We start from the raw sequence: 24,076 nt of genomic DNA on the forward strand, positions 1-24,076 counted from the left end.
TGGGTGACATTTCGGGTCAAGACCCTTCTTCAGACTGATCAAATTTATTCTTGCTAGTTTATTCTCATATTCTGTTTTGGTTCGTTATTTTTAGATTTTGCACTTTCTTTGCTTTTAATCCAATACCATCCTTAATCTTGTTCATTAGTTGGGGAAAAGTTATTTTCCATGTACTTTTTAAATTTCTCATGCATTTAATAGATTTGTTTGATTGAGCTGAATGCTTGTAGAATTTTATTTTTATTTCTGATACCAACATATGCAATATCCTGCCTTTGAGTTGGACAACAGCAGGGAGAACTGCTCAATCCCAGATCGATCCTATCTCAAAACCCAGAACATTATTTCCACCTCCAAAATAAACACACTCAGTTCCCTGACATACTGATTAACACTAAACCAATTTTTAATATTTAAGCACTCTATTTATGTATTTTAATCAGTCCTTGAACCGGTTTCAAATACAGACATGTTGTTGGAGCAGCAATTTTTTTGTTAAAGTATTTGTACCAGAAACCTGGACTCTACAGTTACTGAGATTACACAAAGCCTTTCAAATCAGTTAAACAGGAAATTTTACAATTCTTAAACATGTTCGACATTTGAAGAACGAGCCTTTAAGTAGGTAAATCTAATTTTCTTTTGGATCTAAAGACTTCACTATGATATGGAAATATCACAGGAACTATCTTAATTCAGAATGACTTTGTCTATATTGTATGTGATCACAAGTTTAATACTGCAAACAGGTTTGACATTTATTGCCCATCCCAAATTACCACTGAACTGTTTGCTGTGGCTGCTCGTCTCAGTGGGCTTCAAATATATGACTCCAAATCTTAGTAGATGGTAGGAAACTAGGTTGCAATTGTGTAAGAGATTATTAAACTATTTCCAGAGTACTGGAGAGTATTAGTCTCCTTGTTTCGGGAGGGACAAGCTTGCACTTGGGCGTTTTAGGAAAAGATTAACTAGGTTGATTCATTGGGTAAAAGGAATATAATGAGAAAATATTAAGCAGGTTTGACTTAAAGTTCATCAGACTGTATAAGAATGAGATGTTATCTCATTGAAACACAAACATTCAGAAAGGTTTGACAGTTTGATACTGAGATGATGTTTACTTGGTGGGGAAATCTGAAATCGGGGCATTATTTCAGATTAACGAGTGGCCCATTTAAAATACGGGTGAGGAAAAATTTCTTCCTTCAGTGTTGCAAGCCTTTGGAATTCTTTGCACCAACAGAACAGTGGAAGGTGGAATTACTGAATACAATCAGAGCTGAACGAGATTTTAGGCGAGTCAACAGTTTAGAGTCAAGAAATGGAGTTGAGGCTTTGATCTTACTAAATGGTAGAGTAGGTATATAAAGCACTTGTTATGCTAGTACTCTTTATGTTATTGCAAAAATAATACAGTATTAACAAGCCACTTTTACTTCTAAAAAAACATTAAATTTGTCTTCCTAATTATTTATCTGTGCTAACATCCAAATCTTTGTATTGCAGCATTTGATAGTGGCTGTGCATCCAGACAATATTGTGCTTTTTATTTATTTTACTTGCCAAATTTCATTCATTTATACTCTATCCGTTATTTTTTTTTAAACTTAACCCAACTATATCCCTTTGCATACTGTGCCATCCTTACAACTTGCTTTCCCAACTACTGTATAACTTGTTTGTTAACATAGATTGTAAAAAATAAGGTCCTAGCACTGATCCTGCTGGCAACCTACTAGTTATAGAATGCCATGAAAATGGCCCACATTTCCTATTAGTTCGTCAATCTATCCATGCGAATATATTACTTCCTTGGCCATGAGCTCTTATCTTGTGCCCTAGCCTTTTAGTTTGTACTTTAACAAATTTCCGTTGGCAGTTAAAATCCATTATACCTATTAATTTCCCTTTGTTCATCCTGCATCCTCAAAATCTCTACTGAATTTGAAAAATATGATTTCCTTTTCATAACTCTGATTGCAAGAGTATGCAATCCAGGACAGTGGTAACAAAAATAAAAGGATTATTTCTTATCCATGGGATGTGGAATACAATAGTTTTGCCCATCCTAAGATGCACTTGAAGATAACAAAGTCAACCATTATGCCTTAAAATGTAATAATCTGGCAAAAATCACATAATTAACAGTGCGCCAATCATACTACTTACATTTTCTGCTTCAATTCTCGTCTTAAATGTTATTCTAACACTTAAAGGAGTATCCTCTTGAAAATCTTCTACTTCTCCAAATTTCTAAAGAAACCAGACAAAAGGCATTTTAAAAGATTAAACGGAAATAAATCTGTTTTACTTAATATGTATGAGCCTTCAGATTCCTGTTTCTAAATAATAAAGTACAAAATACGGTGAAGTCACAGAACTAACGTTAACAATTCAATTAAATCCTTCAGCTAACTTTTTTCTGCAAATGTAAAGCTTCTAAAAATGTTAACTCTCAGGATGTTATTTTATTGTGCACTTTTAAGTTCTTATAGTTTTGTTTTACTCTTTGATGGTTCATAATGATAGTCCCACAAACACCAGATTGTTAAAAATGTTGCATTTCGTTTGCATGAATACAATAGAACATATCTGAAGCTATATTACAATTGGTTTGATGATAATTCCCACAGCATTAATGAGAGCACATATTCTTTGGCTCATTAATTCCTCCGTGGGACATCAGCATTCACTTAAGAAGCAAACTTCAGTAAAAATATGTAATAGGGAATGGGCGATATATCAAATCAAAATCATTGCAGCCTAAAGAGGGATTCTACTTTTCTTTGTTAGAATGTTCTTTCTCCTTTGGTGCCAAATACGTTGTACAATCACATCATAGGAGCAGTGGGTCTTAGCATGTGGTTGTGGCTGAAGAATTTGCTGCAGTCCTAACCAAAACTTATTGGTGCAGCAACAAGACTGGCAATTTCATGGCAATATGAAAAATTGACAAGCTACCACAAACAGCAGACCAAATCCAACCAAACTAAAGGGATGAAATTGTGCTATCAAGCAAAATTTACTGATCCAGCTCTTGATTATTGTTAAATTAAATGGCAAAATGGATAAAGTTATGTTTCACAGAAATGCTATTAACTACAAATGTCTTTGAAATAACACATAAACCACTTTATTTTATGTATTTCATGGTCCTGAATCCACTGGAAATGTTTATTTGCTGGTAAAACCTTATCCTGAAAGGTTAGTGCAAACAGTATCAAAAAGAACCCTACTTGCAAATCATCTAATTTGTGGTTTATGACAGCTCAAAATTTGACATACTATAACTCTGGTGTGAACACAAACAGAAAATATATTGTCTAGCATAAATGTATTGTGCTGCCTATTCATAAAAAAAAACCCCATTAAGTTAGGCGAGTGCAATAGCCCTTTCCTTCATGTAAGTAGCCGGCCAACAATAGCAGCCATGTACTTTTAGTACCACTGGTCAACAGGAGCCGACAAGAAAATCCTCACGGTTGCAGCTACACCTGACAAAATATACGATAGTTGCGACTCCTGCAAGCCAATCATCTTTGCCACAGGACATCAATGCAAAATATCTCAAGAAAGCATTCTAGGCCTTTCATCAGCTGGTTCAATTATCTTTCGTTCCTTCAACATAGGTAACACAGCACTTCATTGAAACAGTGTCTAGACAAATGCAAAGATTTTGCCACTCAGGTATCAGGTAAAGGGCATCTCCAGAAACAGCTCAGCCATCTTCCAATCATGTCCAATGGCATCGCTAATGAACAAAACTCAAGAGAGGATACAAAGTGCTGGAATAACTCAGCAGGTCAGGCAACATCTGTGACGTTTCAGCATGACTGTGGATAGGTGACGTTTCAGGTCAGGATCCTTCTTCAGACTGATACTTCAAGCTCAATGATCAGTTGTGAAATCCCATGGGTACAACGCAAAACATCAGAACTTGTGGAGATCCAGCTAAAACTGTGAAGCCTTTCCATCAATTACAAACCCAAATCCACAAAGTTTCCTGACTTGGACCTTCCTTCATAAATATTGGGCCAAAAGTTTGGAATTCCTTGTCTGTACAAATTATAGCATCATCACGATTTAAAATGGTAGCCAATCTCAAATATGATCAGGGATTAGTCTTATATGTCAAATTCACCAGAAAGCTGCATCCCAACAATTTCCCCTATTCTCCATGCACCAGAGTAGAACCCATCCACCTATTTAAAAATGTTTTTTGACATTTCTCTGTTCTTTCACTTACATTAAAATTTAATGGCTCTGGCATTAACCAGGAAGAAACCACCAACAAGAACTAATTTCACAACTCACCAATTAACCAGTTGTACGGATCATAACGCAGCTAAAATGTGTAGGAAAGAACTGCAGATGCTGGTTTAAATCGAAGGTTGACACAAAATGCTGGAGTAACGCAGCGGGATAGGCAGCATCTCTGGAGAGAAGGAATGGGTAATGCTTCGGGTTGAGACCCTTCTTCAGACTGATGTCAGGGGAGTGGGCAGGACAGAGATAGAATGTAGTTGGAGACGGTAAGACTGGTGGGAGAACTGGGAAGGGGGAGAGGATGGAGAGAAGAGAGAAAGCCAGGGCTATTTGAAGTTAGAGAAGTCAATGTCCATATCGCTGCGGTGTAAGCTACCCAAGTGAAATATGAGGTGCTGTTCTTCCAATTTGGGCAGGGCCTCACTCTGACAATGGAGGAGGCCCAGGATAGAAAGGTCCGATTAGGAATGGGAGGGCGAGTTAAAATGCTGAGCAACCGGGAGATCAGGTAGGTCAAGGCTAGAGGAGGTGCAAGTGAACCGTTGCCTCACCTGAAAAGACCGTCAGGATCCTTGGATGGAGTTGAGGGGGGGGAGGTAAAGAGACAGGTGTTGCATCTCCTGCAATTGCAGGGGAAAGTTCCTGGGGAGGGGGTGGTTTAGGTGGGAAGGGACGTTGGCCAGGGAGTTGCAAACATCTTCGATGATTATCTTCCGAAATAATCATCGAAGATATCCTCATTCTTTAGGAAACAGGGGTTCCCCTCTTCCATTATAGATGAGGCTCTCACTAGGGTATTCTCGATATCCCGCAGCTCTGCTCTTGCGCCCCCCCCATTCGCAACAAGGACAGAGTCCCCCTTGACCTCACCTTCCACACCATCAGCCGTCGCAAACAGCACATAATCCTCCAACACTTTCACCACCTTCAATGGGATCCTACTGCTGGCCACATCTTCCCATCTCCACCCCTTTCTGCTTTCCACAGAGACTGTTCCCTCCGCAACTCCCTGGTCAACTCGTCCCTTCCCACCCATATCGAAGTGCACTATGTATTCCAGTCAGTGTGATCCTGAAACTGTGCTTGCAAGTGTGTTAGTGAGAAGGGAAGTGCTGCTATAGCATGCCTGTCAATGACTGCTTGTCATCAACCATGTTCTTTTTCACTTATCTCAGAGTCATAGAGTCAATGCAGAATTGATGCTTATGCTTATTTACAGTGGACTAGATTTCTAATTCAAGGCATAATTCACAAATTACACCTTGATAACTGAAAACATGGGTCTGTGAACAAAAATAAGAAGTGGCAATGAAGGTAATTAAAAAATCCATAATAGAAAAACGAACAATTAATTTGATCCGTGTATTTAAATGTGAAGTAGTTTCTGGTCTAAACTTACCGAGAAATGTGGCGTTAATTCATCCTTTTCCTCCTCTGTGAAGCCATATATTGTTAATGTTTTGGGCCTGTGATCAACCACCATATGCATCTGTGCACCTCTTCCCCTCACACTCCTGCCTCGACCTCTGCCTCGTGTTTGCAAGGTCTTACCACGTCCTCCAGGAAGAATGCCCAATCGAGCAGCCTGTAAGCAGACAATGGATTTACCTCTGTCCATTTATATAATGAGCATTACCATTAAAGACCTAGCACAAACAATGTGTGTAACATTTGCACTTCGCTGCTCACATTATGTATTCGGAATAAAAATAACAGAACTGATTTGAAATGCAGAGATCTGCACAAGTGCAGAACTATAAATGTGCAGTGAGAAACAATTATAACAAATGAGAATTAGCAAAAGTCTACTAAAAAAGGACACTGAACAAATCAAATAGCTCCAATTGTTTTTGAAATCCTTAGGAACTCAGACTTCACTGAGTGCTTATTATTGAAAATTTCCCAATGGAATATTTTCTGGAATAAGCTTTTCCACTTACAGAATTTCCTTTACCATGTTAGCAACTATACCTTAATTTCACGTGTGTGAAAACAGGTTAGAAAATGCAGTAGACATTCATGGCGAGAAGCAATTGACATCTCAGTTTAAACTAAAATTTAGCATGCCCTTCTTCAGCTATGGAGAATTACTAAGATCAGAAAGCACTGATTAAAACCCAAATAGTATTTATTCAAGTTTCCCTATGAATCAAAGGCAACGTAAAATATGAACACATTTCCTCCGGTCATTTTTACAAATTAATTGCAAAGTTGTTGCCAGTAGTGCATTTAATGCAACCATTATCCACAATGAAAATGTTATATAACTATTGGTAACAAAAAGCATTTTGTTGAATCATTGACTTCCCAATTGACTTGATAACAATTGAATCTGTTGATAATGGCTTGACTGTGCTCTGCCATTACTAACACATTTCTCCGGTTCCTGAATGCTGCCCCTACAGCCCAATATTTCAAATTCGTCACTTTTGCAGAGACAATTCATGGATGCTGGGCTCACATTTATTCATTCACTGTCACCCTCTCACTCGCTGCCCCTTTTAACAGAGGCTGGGAAGAATGAAAGGCACATGGATTCCAAAAGAAGATTATCAAATAATATCCATGACTAATGGCATTGATCAGGTGCAACCAGGTACTGCAAATGAGAGGATATTGAGTGAGGAGGAACAAAGAGACCTTAGAACACATATCCTCAAACCCTTATGGGAAGCATTATAAAGTGGTAAAAATGAGAAATAGGATGGGTTTGTTTGTTAGCCACAGCAAAGAATATATAAACAGGAAGGTTATGCCAAATGTACAAATAACACGTATTTGGCACCAACGTGAGCATCATGTGCAATGCTGGTCACCACATTATAAAAAAGGTGTGACTATATTGGAAGAGGTAGAGAGGAGATTTATGAGATTTTGCCGCGTCTACAAGATTTTGGCTACCACAAAACAAAAAAGGTCTACATATGGAGACTTAACTGAAATAACAAAGACCTAAAAGAGCCTTTCTGCCACCCTAGAATGGCAAATCATTGGAAAAAAAACACGTCAAATGTAAAACATAAAGTATTAGATAACTTTTGCCAGTTTTAAAACTTGACAAGGATGAACTTTGGCCACAAATTCACAATCTCATCTCCCACATCCAGGAAGAGAAGGACATGCCAAGGGATTTCTGAGACACTGCAATCATGACCATATTCAAGAAATCTGATAAATCTGAATGCACTAATTGTGGAGAAACCACCCTGCTCTTTGTCACAAGTAAAGTTATCATCAGGGCTCTCCTCAAATGTCTTCTGGTCTGGCCAAATAGGTACTCCCCAAATCACGAAACTAAGAAAAATTAGGAAGCAGCATCTCTCACCATACATTAACTTTTACACCCTAACAAAATGCTTTGACTCCACGAACTGAGATAATAGATGGAATCCTTTGAACTTTCACACTTTCACACATGTGTCTAAGATGTGCTGAAGGTTATTAATAAATAAAGCAAGCACATTATTCATTTACTTAATTTTAATGTTTTAGTTATTTACTTGAATTCTAACAGCTTAAAATTGTTTTATATATTGGTTAATTATTAGTTTAGTTTAGGAATACAGCATGGAAACAGGCCCTTTGGCCCACCGAGTCCGTGCCACCAGCTGTACACTAGCATTATCATATACCCTCGAGACAATTTACCATGTTTACTGAAGCCCAATTAGCCTATAAAGCTACATATCTTTGGAATGTGGGAAACCGGAGCACCCGGGGAAAACGCACGCGGTCACGGAGAGAATGTACAAACTCCGTACAGACAGCACCCATAGTCAGGATCGAACCCGGGCACTGGCGCTGTAAGGCAGCAACTCAACTGCTGCTCCACCGTGCCGACTCAGATTATGATTAAATGTTTTTAAAGTTTTGCAGCCAATAAACTGTCAAGTTCTGCTTGGGCATTCTGAAGTGGGGCCTTCGTATAGAACATATATAATAAGACTACTGACTACCAGAGGAATTTAGGCAGACATACATTCCTGGCAATTGGCTGGGTAAAGACCACCTTCCACATTAGGCTTCCACCCATTTAATCAACCTCACAAGAACTGTGCACAACTTTCAGAAATGTGACACATAATTTTGCTACATTTTAAATCATTGAAAATGCATTGATGTTAATTATCCTTTACTTTGCCTTTTTTTCTATCTGCAACTCAACATTTCAACAGCCAACTAACAGTAATTTATTATCTGCAAAGATATTAATTTGAAGTTATACTCAATTCCTTCATCTTTCTTTGGAAATATATTATGGAATACAGTAATTTTACTTTTTCAGCTGAAGTGAAATCTGAATTGCACAGGTTAATGAAGAAGAAAGTTTACTCTATTCAAACCATCAACATGCCTTAAGCATAATCTCAATCCCATATTTCCTACACCATTTTTAAAAAGCACTCAGTTCGCTTAGGCCTGCTGTATCTCCCGGTTGTTAGCCATTTTAACTTCCCTTCCCATAATGACCTTCCTGTCCTGGGCCTTCTCTATTGCCAGAGGCCACCCACAAACTGAAGGAACAGGACCTCATATTACGATTGGGTGGTTTACAACCCAATAATTAATTCGTCTATTTTAGGTAACAAACCATCTGCCCATCTCCCTTCCCCCCCCCCCCCCCCCTCTTCTCCTGGCATCCTGCCTGGGCAGGCACCATAACCCCACTATCTTCCAGCTGTATCCCTCCGTCTAGCTTCACATTTCTTCGCTTACACCCTTTTCTCCTTTTTCAATTCTAACCTTTGTCAACCCATCTGCCAATAAAATACTCCACCTATCACTTGTATCCACCTATCACTTGCCAAGCGTTGTCCCACCCCTCCCTTTTTCCAGCTTTCTTACCCTCTCTACTACAATCAGTCTGATGAATGTTGTCTATCCATATCCTCCAGAGATGCTGCCTGACTGTCGAAGTCACACCAGCAATTTGTCATCAGTCAAGTCATTCTAGCATCTACAGACCCTTGTTTCTCCAATTTTGATGTTTGGTAACAACAATGACAACCTAGTGCTAAAATCAGTTGCATGCTTTGCAGCTGTGCTGGAGATTTACATTTCAAAACTATTTTAGGTCTTTCCAAACCCATTTCACACAGAAACCGAGAGTTAGTTCTATTTTATTTATTTGGTGTCAACCCCAAGGTGATAGTTGTGAAATCACATACTCAGGTTACTTTGTAAGCTTAATATCTGACTGTCTTTGTTGATGTATTTAAGACAAACCTCACCTCCACCTGGAGCTGGTTCAGCTTTTTACGCAAATCTGTTGTATCCTCTCCCGAGTTAAGCTTCTTGTGAAAATCCAGTTCTGCATCCAATAATTCCTTCTGTGCCTAGATCCAAAAAAAAAATCAATCTTCTCCATAAGTATGTACTCTTCAACTATAGCTTCTAAAGTCAACAAAACAGTCGATACACTCTCTAACCTATGGCATTCAATTAGAAAAAAAATGGCAACCACTTCATTATTCTGCTCAAACTAAATTCTCAAATTAAGTTTTTTTGTTAAACTACTCAATGTACAGAAATAATTCTGATTCGAAAGATAACTTTTCCGTCTTTTCAATACCCAAAGCCTTTATAAACCATCCACCCCTATGCATCCTCCATCTTAACCTCTAACTACCAAAGGGCAAATAAATCATGGACCTTTGGCAATAAGTTTGACAGGTCCACTGCTTCTGCCTCAGATTCAGATTAGTTTATGTCATACATAGCAGGATACAACAACATTTCTTGTTCGCTTGAAGCTCAGAGTAAACAGTATATATGGCAATGATAAATACAATTAATGACAAATCTTAACTATTCCAAAAATATACGAGTGCAATAACAGAATAACCAAATGAGGTAGAGTTAAGAGCAAGAGTACATGGCAGCAGCTCCAGGAAGAGAGTGTGAAGGAGGTAATGTACAAGGATCTGATAGCAGTGGGGCAGAGGCTGTTCTTCAGTCTGAACATCTGGATTTTCATGCTTCTCTATCTTCTCCCAGAAGATAGTAGTGATCTCCCATCCACTATTTCAGTCCAGATAAAGGGTCGCAAACCAGAATGGAGAGTCTCTTAATTTTGAGATTTGCCTGAATACAAACTGCTTTTTCAACTCACCAGTTTAGTATCTAGATTTATTACCAAGCTCCTTTTTGATCAGAAAATTAGATTATAAAAACTAATTTGCTACCTTAAAACAAGCTTACGTAAACAAGTCTGACTTGAGGAAAGATCTTCGAAGCAAAGAAAGCTGCTTGAACATAAGCAGTTCTTTTTTAAACTAAACTGATGGCAACTTATTCTATCTCTCTAATGAATCTTAACTCAATCTAGAGCTTAATGGGACAGCATTCAAACATAAATGTCATTCTTAAAAGCCCAAAAAAATTAAAAAAATTAAAGAGTCAATTCTATTGGGCAAGCAAATCAAAACATTCACTACAGTGAATTATTTGATTTGCTTGCCCAATAGAACTGACTTTATTTTTAATACATACATGCCAGGCCATAACACCCCCACCACCGTGTTTCACAGATGAGGTGGAATGCTTTGGCTCTTGGGCAGTTCCTTCTCTCCTCCATACTCCATAATTAATTTCCATAATGTTTGGGACAAAGACCCATCATTTATTTATTTGCCTCGGTACTCCACAATTTCAGATTTGTAATAGAAAAAAAAAATCACATATGGTTAAAGTGCACATGTCAGATTTTAATAAAGGCCATTTTTGTACATTTTGGTTTCACCATGTAGAAATTACAGCTGCGTTTATACGTAGTCCCCCCCATTTCAGGGCACCATAATGTTTGGGACACATGCCTTCACAGGCATTTGTAATTGCCTCCTTTATCTAGGAGCTCTCAGCACCTAGTCTTTCCTCCAGTCGTTCCATCACCTTTGGAAACTTTTATTGCTGTTTATCAACATGAAGACCAAAGTTGTGCCAATGAAAGTCAAAGAAGCCATTATGAGACTGAGAAACAAGAATAAAACTATTAGAGACACCAGCCAAACCTTAGGCTTTCCAAAATCAACTGTGTGGAACATCATCAAGAAGAAATACAACACTGGTGAACTTACTAATCTCAAAGGGACTGGCAGGCCAAGGAAGACCTCCACAGCTGATGACAGAATTCTCTCTATAATAAAGAAAAATCCCCAAACACCTGTCTGACAGATCAGAAACACTCTCAGCAGTCAGGTGTGGATTTGGCAATGACTACTGTCCGCAGAAGACTTCGTAAACAGAAATACAGAGGCTACACTGCAAGATGCAAACCACTGGTTAGCCGCAAAAATAGGATAGCCGGGTTACAGTTTGCCAAGAAGTACTTAACAGGTATAACAGGTATAACAGAGCTTTATTTGTCGTTCAGTACCGAAGTACCGAACGAAACTACATAGCAGTCATAGAAAAAAAAAGAACACAAGACACATAACCCCAACACAAACGTCCATCACAGTGACTCCAAACACCCCCTCACTGTGATGGAGGCAACAAAACTTCCACTCTCTTCCCCACGCCCACGGACAGACAGCTCGTCCCCGACCGACCCGCACAGTCCCCGCACCGGGCGCTGAAACGTCTCGCGGCCGAACCGGGCGATGAAAGGCCCGCGACCAAGCCTTGCGCAGCTAAGTCCCGTGGTCGAGCCGCACCGGGCGATGTCAAGTCCGCAGCCGAGCCGCACCAGCGATGAAAAGCCCCGCAGCCGAGCTGCACCGGGCGATGTTAAGCCCCGCAGCCGAGCTGCACCGGGCGATGTTAAGCCCCGCAGCCGAGCTGCACCGGGCGATGTTAAGCCCCGCAGCCGAGCTGCACCGGGCACTGTTAAGTCCAGCGGCCAAGCCGCACCGGGATGTAAAGTCCAGCGGCCAAGCCGCACCGGGATGTAAAGTCCAGCGGCCGAGCCGCAGCGGGCGATGTTAGGCCCCGCAGCCGAGCCGCACCCCGCGCCGTGAGGAAGAGAAAAGTTCCCCCCCCACACCCACCCACCCACACCACCACCCCCTCCCACACATACACAACCAAAAAAATATATATATAAAAACCATCCCAACACCGACACACAACAAAAAAAAAAGGGGGAAAAAAAGACGGACAGACTGCTAGTCAGCCGCTGCCGTTAGGCGCCGCCACGTAAAAGAGCAACCACAGTTCTGGAAAAAGGTCTTGTGGACAGATGAGACGAAGATGAACTTATATCAGAGTGATGGCAAGAGTAAAGTATGGAGGAGAGAAAGAACTGCCCACGATCCAAAACATACCTCATCTGTGAAACACGGTGGTGGGGGTGTTATGGCCTGGCATGTATGGCTGCTGAAGGTACAGGCTCACTTATCTTCATTGGTGAATCAACTGCTGATGGTAGTAGCATAATGAATTCTGAAGTGTATCGACACATCCTATCTGCTCAAGTTCAAACAAATGCCTCAAAACTCATTGGCCGTCTCCTAGATACTGACATTCTGTCATCAGAATCTTATAGACGAGCATGGGAGGATGAATTGAATCAACTTATAATGCAAGATATATGGGATGAAAGTTTACAACATATACACCAATGTTCATTAAATACTAGACATTCCTTAATACAATTTAAAATAATACATAGATTACATTATTCGAAGACGAAATTAAATAGGATTTTTCCTAGTATCTCTCCTACTTGTGATAAATGTCAATTTCAAGAAGCTAATTTAACTCATATTTTCGTAACTTGCACAAAAATGCAAAATTTCTGGTTGGAGATTTAAAAAATAGTTTCTAAAGTTATCAACAAGCAATTGGATATGGATCCAAAATTAATTATATTAGGATTATCAGAACATACTACAAACTTTACAACAAGTCAGGTACATTTTCTTGATTATAGTTTAATAACTGCGAAAAAATTAATACTTAAATTTTGGAAAAAACCAATAACCCCCACAATTAAAATGTGGACTACGGAAATGACAGAGACCCTGCATTTGGAAAAAATAAGATTTGCCTTAATTGACAAACCTGAGTTACTTTTTAAAATATGGTCTCCATTTATTGAATTTTTAGAAAAGTAAATAGGTTTGGCACAGGACTAAAATAAAAAATTAAAATTAAAAGTTGAAACTTGAGTTTAGGGTTGGATGTACAACTGTGGTTATTGTCTCCCGGATCTACCCCCTTCAATTTTTACAGTTATACCTTTTTTTTTAAATTGTCTTATTCTCTCTTTCTAATAGTTTATAGTTTTTTCTTTTTCTTTCTTCTTTATTTTTTATTTTCTCTCTTTAAAAATTTCAAAATTGAAGCTATGTAAGAATTTTGTAACAAATTTGTCTTTTATTTTTATTTGTACATATGCTTTTCAAAAATAAAAATATATATATATATTTTTTAAACTCATTGGCCGGCAGTTCATTCTACAGCAAGACAATGATCCCAAACATACTGCTAAAGTAACAAAGGAGTTTATCAACGCTAAAAAATAGTCAGTTCTTGAGTGGCCAAGTCAATCACCCGACCTGAACCTAATTGAGCATGCCTTTTATATGCTGAAGAGAAAACTGAAGGGTACTAGCCCCCAAAACAAGCATAAGCTAAAGATGGCTGCAATACAGGCTGGTAGAGCATTACCAGAGAAGACACCCAGCAACTGGTGATGTCCATGAATCGCAGACTTCAAGCAGTCATTGCATGCAAAGGATATGCAATAAAATACTAAACACTACTACTTTAATTTACATAACATTGCTGTCCCAAACATTATGGTGCCCTGAAATGGGGGAACTATGTATAAACACTGCTGTAATTTCTACATGGTGAAACCAAAATGTAAAAAAATGGCCTTTATTAAAATTTGACAATGTGTACTTTAACCACATGTGGGTTTTTTTCTATTACATATCTGAAATTGTGGAGTAGAGGCAAATAAATAAATGATGGGTCTTTGTCCCAAACATTATTATGGAGGGCGCTGTATATTCTCTATATATTCATTTCCCATTGGAACAATAACCTGTACATGGTTGTAACATATAACAAACAGAAAAAGGTCATGTCTCAGATCAGTCTTCAGGAAATCTAATTCCTTATTTCATTCAACCCCAATGTCTACTTTAATAACCTTCCAGAAAACTTACTTCACAACCAACAATTTGTCCTGTTCCAACCACACTGATGTGATTGCCAAGAAATTATACCAACGCCTCAGATTCCTCGGGAAATTTAGCACATCTACAATCACTCATAACGAATTCTGGGAAGCATTATAACTTGATTTGACAACTGCTCTGCCCAACTTGGCAAGAAATTGTGGAGGGTTGTCAATGTAGCCCATCCTAATAAACAAACCAGCTTCCCACTTCTGACTCCATCTACACTCCACAATGCCTCATGAAAGCAAACAACATCATCAAGAACCTCTCAATCCTGTCATTCCCTCTTTTCTCCCCCTTTCCCATTAGATGGAACACGCAAAAATCTGAAAGCTCGTTCCACCAGATTCAGGAACAGCTTTTTCCCTGCTGTTATCAGATGTTTGAAAAATCCTCTCATGGGCAGAGGGTGTAATCTTGATTTGCAAACCTGCCTCATTGTGGCCCTTGCACTTTTCTGCACTCTCCCTGCAGCTGTATCACTATGGTATTTTTCTCTTTGCAAGCCTGTTGTACTTGTGCATGGCTTGATAGTACTCATGAATGGTGTGATTTACTGGATAGCACACAAATCAACGTTTGTCACTGTACCTTGGTACATGTGACAATAATAAACCAGTTCCAGGACCAAATGTTACTCCTCCAGTAAACTAGCGGGATTCTCTTCTGATTATTAACATTTTTTTTAAAAAGAAGACACTGGTTAACTATGTATTAAAAGAATCAGAGACTAACGTCAGATTTTGATTTTGGATGCGCTGGAACCAATGGCGTTGCTGCTGATGTAGCTTTTAGCTCATCTCGCAATTGTGATATTCTTTCCGTTAAATCATTAATGGTTTTCATAATTTTGGCTCTCTCCTCTGTTTTCATATTTTTATTCTTTTCCAGCTTGCAAATTAATACCTGTGAAGGAAAAGAAAAATATTCAAATAGTTCTCAATCTATACTCAATAAAGTAAAATCAAGTTGTATCCATGCAAAATGAACACGTCATCACATTAATTATACAAAAACTTTCAAATTCAGAATGGTGCAGTAACAGAAGGGGAAAAAATGAATAGGTCTAACATATTATGCAAAACAGGAGGGAAAATTGTCCTTATTATCTCAATCTTACATCTGCATTCCTCTGAATAATGGCCTTGCACAATCTACATTTCTTTTACTCGTTATTTCCCAAGAGGCCTTTCAACTTAGAGGGAGTTAGATGTATCATGGAAAAATTAACCTGCAGCTACATCTAGCAATTAGGAAACCAAATGGAATGCACACCATTACTGCAAAGGGGTTAGAGTAAGAAAAATGCAATTATATAAGACTCCAAAAGTGATGATACCTGAAGTACTGGATGCAGTTTTGGTTTTCCTACCCCAAGGAGAATATGCCTGTTTTTACCAGGGAGTGTAGGGTCATCTTATGAGAAATCAAGTGAATAGGGTTTGTCTCTGGTATTTCAAAGATCAAATTAAATGAAACTAAATTTTCAGAGGAACCATCACAGGACATGATCAGAGCCCTGTGACATTCGGCCTAATTATTTTTAGAACACTTGGAATCGAGATAAAGACAAAAAATATTCATGAAATTCTGGAATATTTAAAGAAAACAGCCACTGAATCCATCACATCAGATGATCAACAAAAAGAGTTGCCCAACCTTAATCCATTTTCCAGGATTTGAGGAATGGCCTTGCAAGTCACAGCTTTTCAAACAGACATCAAAGCCCTACCCCAAGTAGGTGCAGGAGTAGGCCATTCAGCCCATCAAGACAAATTTTCAATGTGGCGAGGAGTTCTTTCTCAATTACCTTTCCAGAGTGTTCCAGACCCCCACAACATCTCGGTCTAATCTTTTTAATTACTTTATGTGTACATCCCTTTGGTTTATGGCCAATCACATTAGTAAAATAGGTTTATCTTTTATATTCCACTTAAATCGAGTCTACCCTCAGTTTCCTCTGTTCCCCAAATACCTTGGCGTTTTCATCTTTCCACATATTTAAAATTTAGTTCTTGCACCATCTTCATAAAACTCCTCTGTACTTTCTCTAATGCAGCCAGAATTTTCTTATCATGCGGTAGAACTGTATGCAGAGCTCAAACAGTGGCCTAAGAGTTTCATACAATCCCAGCATGGCCTTCTTGCTCCTTGACTAACGAAGGAAAACAACCTTCATGTCATTTTAACCAGCTAATAAAATGTTACGGGTCTAGATATAATAGATAACGGGTGGCTGTTCCCTTAAATGGAGAGGTCAAGGACTAGAGATCACAAGTATAAAATAAAGGAGAAAGAAATTAAAAGTGACACACGGAAAACCAGTTCTTATTGTGCAGATGGATACTGAAAAAGCAATGTCCACAGATTGGGTGAATGCAGACTCTATGTTCATTTTCCAAAAGGCCACTGGACAAAAATGTGTTGAGGAAAATTTTTGCAAGGCTACAGAGAACAGACAATCAAGAATGTTTCATTGTCATATGTACCAACAAGGAACAATTACTTGCTGCAAATCAGCAGGCCTGTAAATGCAATAACATAAATAAATATATAATAATCATTAATACAATAAATTAGTAGCCATATTAGGCGACCATAATAATGCAAACTTAACGTCTGTGGCAACCAAAGACAGTCCAAAGAAGATCACAGTTACTGAGATTAGTGTTGTGTCGTGTTCAATAGCCTAATGTTTGCTGGGAAAAAGCTGTTGTTGAATGTTGTGGTATAGTTTTCAGGCCTCTGAATCTTCTTCCCAAGGTAATAGCAAAATACAAGCTTGGCCCGGGGTGGTGTGGATTTTTGATAGGTGTCCTTTGGAGGCTGTGCCTCCTATAGATCCCTTCAAATGGCATGGAGATCAGTACCTGTGGATTGGGCAATGTCCACTGCTCTCCGTAATCTCTTTCATTCCTGGGCGTTCCAGTTGCGGAACCAGGCCATGATGCAACCACTCACTATGTTCTCTACTGTACACCCTGAAGCTTGATAGAGTATTCAATGACATCCCAAATCTCCTCAAACTTCTGGGAAGTGTTGATGAGCTTTCCTTGTGATTGTATCAAGGTACTGGGCCCAGAACAGATCTTCAGAGATCGGCACACACAGGAACGTGAAGCTGTTGTGTCTCTCCACCACTAATGACAAAGACAAGTTAGTGATTCCTCAGCTTTCTCTCCAGAAGTCAACTATGAGCTCCTTGGTCTTGCTAATGTCAAGAGCAAGATTGTTGTTCTGGCAACAATTAATTATTTTCTTTGGAATGGGTGGGGAAGAGTGTAGTTGAACTGATTAGTTGAATCCAGCAGAAACACAAGGGGTCAATTAGCTACCTTTTGCCCAGCTACCGTTAAAAATTAGTAGACAAACTCTTGGTCCCGCTTGCCTTAATGTACCTCCCAAGTAGAATTACCTTGCACTTCAATGAAGCAAATTTCACTATATTATTAAATTTATTTGAACCTTTATCAACATTTGATCCACCAGGTAAAATAGAACCTTGATCATTAGCAGTGAAGGTAGATTAGTAATTGACAGATCGAGGAATATTGGTGTATAGAGAAAGACCACAGCAGAGGATGCAAATTGTAAATCCCGCTTTGAATTGAGGTCCCACATAGCAGACTTTGCCTGCAGTCTCACAGCAGCCAGCAAATCCATCCCATCATTCCCCCAAACACTCATTTGTATAAAAAGGTTGGGAGTTTGTAAGTTGGGGACAAACTTAATTTTTGACTTGTGCTTTTACCTTCTGGTACTCAATGTGTTTTTCCAGCATCTCTTGGTGCTTCTTCCTCATATCTTGCTGCAATTTTAAAGCTTCCTAAAATTAAAATTAGACATTTTTTTCACAATATTTCGAATAAGATGTTTATACTGTTTAACTGCAGTAAAGCAAAAGTGACCCAGTTATAAAAAATATTTTCTGAAACAGAAATGTTCAACGATTTCTGGAAAAGATACCAATCTCAAAGGTACAAGAACATTGTGGATCATATTATAAAAGGACTACAATAAACCTGAAACATAGAATACAATTTATTCTCGAGTCAATATTTTCTCAATTATGGACACAAATCTGCAAAGCCTCTGAAAATTTATAGTTAATATTCCAAAGTGTTGGTGTAAGACTAGGGAATAAAAACTCATGATGTGGGAAGCTAGTCATGCAACATTTTATTTTAATAAATATCCATCACTTTACCATTAAATTTCCTATTATAAAAAAACACCTTCAAAATGTTTCTCCAGCCAGGATCTTATCACCCTGCCATAAAAGTTAATTTACTTTTTTTGCCCTTGTTCTAGCTTTTCACAAGTTCACAAGTTTTGGGAGTAGAATTAGGCCATTCGGCCCATCAAGTCCACATCGCCATTCAATCATGGCTGATATCTGCCTCCTAATCCCATTTTCCTGACTTCTCCCCATACCCCTTGACACCCGTTCTTGACAATAGGTTATCTGATCAGTTTATTTAGAAGCATAATTTTTGTCCTCTTGTCGTCTGTCCTCTGAGATTATTAGAAGAATGAGACCAATTAGATTGTCCCAAATTGAGCATAAACATAATTGGATAAATGCGAAGGTATTTATTCACAAAATGCTGGAGTAACTCAGCAGGTCAGGCAGCATCTCGGGAGAGAAGGAATGGGTGACGTTTCGGGTCGAGACCCTTCTTCAGACTGATGTCAGGGGGGAAGGACAAAGGAAGGATATAGGTGGAGACAGGAAGATAGAGGGAGATCTGGGAAGGAGGAGGGGACGGGAGGGACAGAGGAACTATCTAAAGTTGGAGAAGTCGATGTTCATACCACTGGGCTGCAAACTGCCCAGGCGAAATATGAGGTGCTGTTCCTCCAAGGTGGGCCTCACTATGGCACTGGAGGAGGCCCATGACAGAAAGGTCAGACTGGGAATGGGAGAGGGAGTTGAAGTGCTCGGCCACCGGGAGATCAGTTTGGTTAATGCGGACTGAGCGCAGGTGTTCAGCGAAGCGATCGCCGAGCCTGCCCTTGGTTTCGCCGATGTAAATAAGTTGACATCTAGAGCAGCGGATGCAATAGATGAGGTTGGAGGAGGTGCAGGTGAATCTTTGTCTCACCTGGATAGACTGTTTGGGTCCTTGGATGGAGTTGAGGGGGGAGGTAAAGGGACAGGTGTTGCATCTCGTGCGGTTGTAGGGGAAAGTGCCCGGGGTTGGGGTGGTTTGGGTAGGAAGGGACGAGTGGACCAGGGAGTTACGGAAAAATGGATAAATGCCCTCCTTCCCCCACACCACACGAAGTGCAAGAATAAGGACTACGTTTCCATTTGGTTTTATATCTGAATCGCTCATTTAAGTTTAATGTACATGGAAGCACTATCTTTCATTGTCCACTCCACCCCACCACCAGCAGCTGTTTCTAGATTTTCACCAATTGTTGATGTTCTGAGTGTTAACCTCCCATTTGCTGCCATTCTGCCTATTTGCTTAAAGTTCATTTGTAATGAAATGATTCCATATATTAAGTGGTAATCTCACATTAAACAGGGTTTGAACTAAATACACTTTCAATTTAATCTTAGTGTCAATTTGATGGGACGACTGAAATAAGTATCAGTCTGTTTCCTGTAAAATTGAAGATGCCATTTGCCAACTACCATTGATGTTCCAACTAAACAGATTTCATTTACAGGAAACCAGTCTGTTATTCATTAAATGCTGGAGTAGCTCAGCGGGTCAGGCAGCATCTCTGGAGAGAAGGAACAGGTAACATTTCGGGTCTGAAGAAGGGTCTCAACCCGAAACGTTACCCATTCCTTCTCTCCAAAGATGCTGCCTGACCCGCTGAGTTACTCCAGCATTTTGTGATACCTTTGATTTGTACCGATTTCTGCAGTTATTTTCCTAGTCTGTTATTCATAATTTATTAATGATAACAGAAATTAATTTGTCAGGCCAAATGGAGGCCAATTCTCTGAGTGCTTTCAAGAGAGAGCTAGATAGAGCTCTTAAGGATAGCGGAGTCAGGGGATATGGGGAGAAGACAGGAACGGGGTACTGATTGGGAATGATCAGCCATGATTGTTGTGTTCTTTAAAAAGATACAGTGAGTCCAACTGTGTTTTTACGCGAGTGTTTATTCAACCGCACATCTGCTCCCCCGGCTCCTCCCTGTCGCCCTCTGATGACCCGCTACCAATAGACCTGTGTAGTCTTAAAGGCACATTGCAATAACACCACATCTCCCCTTTCTAGAATCAATCGGTAGACTGCGGTTGATTCACCAGACCTTAGAGGATTATTCTGCCTCTTTAGCTGGAAGGTCTGTTCCTATCTGAACTAAATTAATTCAACATAAGTACATGTAAACACATTGTCTTAGTGAAAAGGATTTTACTCTTTTCACTAAATTAGAAAAACATTTTTCTTTAGAAACTCTCTTTTTTTTTCCACTTATAGTTCAACCTATCTGGTCTCACCGCTCTTCTCCCAAACCTGGTTCTGGGAGTGGATGGCAGTTCTGGAATGTTCTCTTTTGGTGGCTCTGCTGAGCTCTGTTCTGGAATGTTCTCTTTTGGTGGTTCTGCTGAGCTCTGCTCTGGAATGCAACCCGGGAGTTGCTCTTTCATACCACCCCCACTCTGGTCCGGCAAGGGTTTCATGGGAATTAGATGGCGATGGTTTTGCCTGACCGTCCCGTGAGGTCCCTCCACGATGTAAGAGCAGGGGGCGGTGTGGCTGCCGATCACAGCTCCAGCTTCGCCTTGATCCGCGACCCACACTTCTTGTCCGGGAAAGAGCCTGTCGAGACTCCGTGCACGATGCCGCAGGTTGTACCGTTGTGCATCTCTGATTCTCTTCTCCTTTTCCTTCCACGCAACCACTTCATCGTCGGGAAGAGCAGGAATCAGCAGGGCTGGAAGTGTTGGTACCGTAGTGCGAAGCCTTCTCCCCATAAGGAGTTGGGCTGGGCTGTACCCGTTTTGCAGTGGGGTCGCTCTATATGCAAGTAAAGCGAGGTAGGGATCCGCCGCTTTCTTCAGGAGACCCTTCACTGTCTTGACTGCACGTTCGCCCTCCCCGTTACTCTGAGGATATCTCGGGTTGCTTGTGACATGGCGGAAACCATACGACTTTGCAAACGCAGCAAAGGCGGTTCCGGCAAACTGAGGCCCATTGTCTGTGACGTGCAAACATTGATTTGAGGTGGTGGATTACATCTGTCGACTTGGTGGGGCTGAGTGGAGCGATTTCCACGTATCTCGATGCATAATCCACTACCAGCAAGTAGTTCTTGCTTCCCAGCATGAACAAGTCAGCTCCCAGCTTTTGCCATGATCGGCCTGGGTATTGTGATGGCATCAGCGGCTCTGTGTGGTTCTGTCTCTCTTTGCTGCATGTCCGGCAGTTGAGGACCAATTCGTTCAGCTGCTGACTTAGTCCAGGCCACCACACTGACCATCGTGCACGCTCTCTACACTTCACCACTCCCTGGTGACCTTCATGTAGTCTGGTCAGCACGTCGTTCCTCATAGCTTCGGGTAGCTAGTCTTAAGTGTCTCTATGGTGATGCTGTCTAGCCGAACCACAAGCTCCAGCTTGCCGATAGCAGGCCTCCCAGCAATGCAGTGTGCAGGTGTCGTGTGACGTACACATCCTCCATCACCCTTTTCTCTCCTTTCACCAGGAACAGCCCAGCGACGCCCACAACTTCTAGTGGACTCCTCCCGGGTCCCAGCAGTGGCTTGGTTGCTTTACGGAGGGTAGGTGGATCGCTGTCTCTATAGATCTCTTTAAACACGGTGTGGGGTAGGACTGTAACATCGGCGCCGGTGTCAATTTTGAATGACACGTTTTTATCATTTATGTCGATGTTTACCATCCATGGCTCTCCATCGGCTGTGACGCTGCCTAGGAACATATCATCCTCGTCCTCTTCAACTTCCTGCACGGTTTTGGGTGATCTACACACACGCTTGTAGTGTCCCTTTCTCCCACATAAATGGCATTTCGCATCCTTTGCTGGGCAATCCTGCCTTGGATGGGACGGAGATCTGCCACATTTATGGCACTGTACACTTTTCCCCCTGCTGTGTTGGGCGCTGTGTGTTTTGAGTTGGTGGCCATAAGCCTGGTGAGGTTTGTTTTTGGCACCTTTACTACTGCTCTTATACACTCTGTCCACAGATTTAGCATCACTTGTCTCTGTCCTGATGTCACCTCGCAGAGAAGATTGTTGCCGTTTCACCTCCTCACTCTGCCTCGCCATATTGACGGCCTTTTCGAGCGTAAATTCTGCGTCAAGCTGCATACATTCGGACAGCCGCTTATCCATTAGTCCGACAACAAGCCTGTCGCGTATCAGCTCGTCGTGTAGCACCCCGTAGTTACAGTGCTCTGCCAGCGCATACAACGCAGTGACAAAGGCATCCACTGTTTCATGTTCTCCCTGCCTGCGCATGTTGAACTTGGCACGCTCATAGATTATATTTTTCTTTACTATGAAAAATCGTTGGAAGCCATCGCGCACCCCTATGTACGTTCCGCTTTGTGCTACTGTCAGGTTTAACCCGCGCAGAACATCGTCCGCCTCATCTCCCATGCAATAAATCAGCGTGTTAACTTGATTATCTTCGGAGCTGGCATTCAAGTTACTTGCCAGATGGAACCTTTCGAACCTCCGCATCCATTTGGCCCACTCTTGCGGCTTTGAAAAGTCGAAGGACTCCGGAGGCTGGATGCTAAATGTAGCATTTGGTCATACCGGGGCTCTCTGTGCGTTGTCGTCTTGCATGTCGCACTCTTCTTTCTCTTTTGCCGTCAACGAGCTCCAAACGATAGTTGTTCGACTCAAAGTACACTTCACGCACCCTACAGGACTTCTGACACCATGTTGTGTTCTTTAAAAAGATACAGTGAGTCCAACTGTGTTTTTACACGAGTGTTTATTCAACCGCACATCTGCTCCCCCGGCTCCTCCCTGTCGCCCTCTGATGACCCTCTACCAATAGATCTGTGTAGTCTTAAAGGTACATTGCAATAACACCACAATGATCACATTGAATGGTGGTGCTGGCTCGAAGGGCCGAATGTCCTCCTCCTGCACCTATTGTCTATTGTCAGTACTTATTTTCTTTAAATGGTAACTTTAAGATCAGCAATTTCAAAACAAACAACAGCAATAATGTCCAAGTACCTGTTTTTTCTTATGAGCTTCTTTAGTTTCAAGTGCTTTACTCTGTGCTATAGAGCACTTATGAGTTGTCTTTGTGACAGAAGAACTATAGCCTGCCTTTACCAGACTAGTGGATGAAGGAAGTACCTAGGGGAATCAGAATTAGCACAATAAGGTCACTGTGTTACAATCATGGTCAAGTATTACACCATATGAAACATTATCCAATTTCTGCATTAGAACAAAATAACCAGATGGCATCAGAGAATGTTAGTCATAACATTCAGGTGAGGTTGAATAACCGGTTGCAATATCATCTGTAATCATTATATATTTCCATCTTTCAGACAGAAGGCCATCAGTACATGCAATCTGCTCTTTCAATTGCACAGTACTCCACATATTATGGTATAATAAATATTTTTTTATTGGTAACACATTCAAGTATCTATTCAATCACCATCACAAGGCAAAATAATTTTCATACCATACTCCATATTGTTTTTTTCTTA

The 24,076-nt window shown here is 40.5% G+C and overlaps 1 protein-coding gene across 5 annotated transcripts in view; it reads right to left on the reverse strand.

The window, feature by feature from the left end:
* rbm27 (RNA binding motif protein 27) overlaps positions 1–24,076 on the reverse strand; it is a 98,369-nt gene that overhangs the window by 17,752 nt on the left and 56,541 nt on the right. For all 5 annotated transcript variants that reach the window (XM_078411750.1, XM_078411747.1, XM_078411748.1 and 2 more), the window contains exons 14-19: positions 23,586–23,711; positions 18,154–18,228; positions 15,138–15,308; positions 9,501–9,605; positions 5,669–5,854; positions 2,173–2,256 (exon numbers count right to left, since the gene is read on the reverse strand). In XM_078411750.1, coding sequence (XP_078267876.1) covers positions 2,173–2,256; positions 5,669–5,854; positions 9,501–9,605; positions 15,138–15,308; positions 18,154–18,228; positions 23,586–23,711 — 747 coding nt within the window. The remainder of the gene's footprint in view (positions 1–2,172; positions 2,257–5,668; positions 5,855–9,500; positions 9,606–15,137; positions 15,309–18,153; positions 18,229–23,585; positions 23,712–24,076) is intronic.

This window comes from Rhinoraja longicauda, chromosome 14 (assembly GCF_053455715.1).
Source record: "Rhinoraja longicauda isolate Sanriku21f chromosome 14, sRhiLon1.1, whole genome shotgun sequence".
Classification (NCBI taxonomy): Eukaryota; Metazoa; Chordata; class Chondrichthyes; order Rajiformes; family Arhynchobatidae; genus Rhinoraja; species Rhinoraja longicauda.